This window comes from Grammomys surdaster, unplaced genomic scaffold (assembly GCF_004785775.1).
Source record: "Grammomys surdaster isolate TR1022 unplaced genomic scaffold, NIH_TR_1.0 352, whole genome shotgun sequence".
NCBI lineage: Eukaryota > Metazoa > Chordata > Mammalia > Rodentia > Muridae > Grammomys > Grammomys surdaster.
In genome coordinates, this window is record NW_021604771.1 from 751,956 (window position 1) to 755,035 (window position 3,080).

At 56.1% G+C, this 3,080-nt stretch overlaps 1 protein-coding gene across 1 annotated transcript in view; it reads left to right on the forward strand.

Annotated features, from left to right (window-relative positions):
• The first annotated feature begins 2,741 nt into the window (after positions 1-2,741).
• Positions 2,742-3,080, forward strand: part of Il11 (interleukin 11) — a 5,597-nt gene continuing 5,258 nt past the window's right edge. Inside the window, exon 1 of the mRNA XM_028779442.1 lies at positions 2,742-2,855. Coding sequence (XP_028635275.1) covers positions 2,849-2,855 — 7 coding nt within the window. The 5' untranslated portion in view covers positions 2,742-2,848. The remainder of the gene's footprint in view (positions 2,856-3,080) is intronic.

Genomic DNA, 3,080 nt, shown 5'->3' on the forward strand with positions numbered 1-3,080 from the left:
GTCTTTCCCCACAATCCCCAGGGTGGAAAGTGAACCAGCACCGAGACCAGCAAGGAGCCCATGACCCAGACTCACAAACTTCCTCAAACACAAAGCTCCCCAAAATTGTAGTACATCAAATTTTTCTTCCACTTATATAAAAATGAGGGTTTAGTACCCTGAGTCTGAGGGAGGAAGGCTGGCTGGGGTCTGTTCCCTGGGTCTGATGGAGGAAGGCTGGCTGGCTGGGGTCTGTTCCCTGGGTCTGAGGGAGGAAGGCTGGGGTCTAGAATCCTGGTTCTGAAAGAAGAGAGCAAGGGTCTGTACTCTGGGTACAATGGAAAAGGGTTGGGTACCTGAGAGCCTGGGTCTGAAGGAGGAGGGCTGGGATCTAGAGTCTTGGGTCGGAGAGAGGAGGGCTAGGGTCTGTACTCTGGGTTTGAGTTTAATCCTCTCAGAAGGGTTAAATACCTGAGACCCAGGGCCTAAGGGAAGAGGGCTGGGGGCTGTACCCTGGGTTTAAGGAATATGGGGAGATAGGAAGGTGGGGAGATGGTATGAGTTCTTGAATCTCAGTTGGAGGAAGGGGCTGGCATTTGCAGTCCCTGGTATTGACCAGGTCTGGCTACAAGCCCAGTCCCCTATCCCCTCGGGCCAGTCCATTCCCCAAGCTGGTGGCCTGAGTCACCTTGGCTAGCCCCCATGGTCGGGGGGGGGGGGGCGACGTCAGCCCCCCCCCCACGGACGCCGCCCTGCCCCCCCCCCACGCTGACTCAGCCGGAAACAGGCCCCCTGAGGGGCGGAGACCCAGTGGTCAGAAGCCTGGGTCCCAGCAGGAGCAGGAGCTGAGGAGGGCCCCTGGGGGGCCTCTCAGAGGGGTGGTGTGACAGACAGAGAAAGGGAGAGAAAGAGCTCTTACCTGAGTCGATGAGGTCATGTCCCACCATGGGGGGCTGTGACCTCACCCCCTGGGGGATCTGAGCAGTTCTTCTCCCCTTCCCTAGTGGTGAAAGATGGGGAGGGGAAGCCTCTGGCTGCCAGTCAGTCCAGAGCCAGTCCCCACCTTACTCCTCCATCTCCAGCCAATGCAATGGGCCCAAAAGACGGGCATGGGTGGTCTACAAAGAGATTTTTTGCAGTTCATGTAACTGTCCTGTGTTCAGAGCTACCCCATTTCCCTCTTGAGGAGGAGGCTTCTGGGGATGTCTGTTAGTTGATTTTAATGTCCCCATCCCGTAAGGAGCTGTGAATCCTGAACCAATGGTAGTCATCCGTTGAACATGGCATTATGGGTATTGGTGCAGTCCCTGAACCGGTGGGTTTGGCTTTTACCTGGATAGACTATTATATCGTCTTCTCTGAATGTGGCTTTGTCTACGTTTCTGGTACCCACCCACTCACTTTTGCCGTGTCTCCCAGTGACTACCTGTGCCTCAGTATAGCTGACAAACTGTAGCCATGAGACCAGAAACAGCTGTCTAGTACAGTAGCCTGCACACTACTCCTCACCGTGACGCTTAGGGATAGGAAGGAATGTGTGTATGGGAGAGTATGTATATGTGGATGGGTATCTGTACCTACGTGCAAGTGTACAGAGGCCAGAGGGGGACACTGGGGGTTCTGTCCCTCTCAGCCTTATGCCCTTGAGAAAGGCTCTCTCACTGAACCTGGAGCTAGGCTGGAAGACAAACCCTAGTGACCGAGCCGTCTCCACCTCTCCACTGTCTCCACACGTGTTCATCTTTTTACATAGGTCCTGTGGATTCAACTCAGGTCCTCGTGTTCATGCAGCAAGCACTCTTACCCCCCGGGACTCTCCTTAGCCATAGGAGATACCCTTATTAGCCCCATTTACAGAACTGGAGAGCTGGGGGGAAGGGCAGCAGTGTACCCAGAGACTTCTATAGAGAGCCTTTATTCTTTCTTTTGGTCCTCACCTTCTGCTGCCTGCATCTTCTTTCCATGTCTGTCCTCCCTTTCCCCTTGGAGGTCTCTGCTTCTTTTTTTGAAATAGGGTTTCAAGTAGCCCAGGTTAGCCTCAGTCTTACTGTGTAGCTAGGGATGACCTTGAGCTTCTGAATCCCCGCCTTCGCCTCCCCAGTGCTGAGAGTGCAGGTGTGTACCATTACTCTGCTAACCGAGCCACACCCCCAGCTCCTCAGTTTCCCTGTCTCTCCATCTCAGAGACTAGGTATCTATAGAGCCTACTGTCCCCATCTCTGAGCATCTGTCAGCCATCCTGGTTTTAGAGGCTCCATCTCTGCCCCACTGTTCTCATCCCTCTCTTGTCATTCAGCTTCTCCCCTTCACCTCCACCTCCTCAGGCCCTGGACCTGCCTCTCCTCCTGCCTCCCCATCTCTCGGTACTAGTCCTGGTCCATGCAGACCACCACCCACAGCCAGGCTCCGTAGTGCTCTTGAGCCTTGTATGTCTATCCCAGCCCGTGGAGGTGGAGGGAGGGGACGCCAATGACCTCACCGGCCCCTCTCAGACCACCCCCCCTTCACTTTTCAACTTTTCCAACTTTTCCTTCCGTGCCCTCCTCCTTGAGCAAGGCGGTGTGAGCCCTGCTAGGCAGCCGGCTGGTCTGAATGGAAAAGGCAGGAGGGAGGGTGAGTCAGGATGTGTCAGGCCGCCCTCCCCTGCTGCCTGCCCCCCGCCCGCCCGCCCCGGCCCCCTATATAACCCCCCAGGCGTACACACTCCCTCACTGCCTGGCCCTTGCTGCTCATACTCACAAACCTCCCCTCCCCAGGCCGAGGCCCAGCTGACCCCCTGGGCTCCCCCGGCAGCGGACAGGGAAGGGTTAAAGACCCCCCCTCCCGGCTCCCTGCCCCCTGCCCTGGGGAACCTCTGGCCTGTGGGGACATGAACTGTAAGTTGGTTCCAGTTCATGGGGTGAGGGGACAGGGTTGGGGGAGGAAGGAGGAAAGGATTGAGGGGGTGGGGAGGATGGGAAGCAGAGTAGGGACAGAGGGGTAAAAGAGAGGCATCATGGGGAGTCAGACTGAGAAAGAATAGTGAGAAAAGTGGGAGTTTGACAGAAGAGATGGAGAGAGAGAGAGAGAGAGAGAGAGAGAGAGAGAGAGAGAGAGAGAGA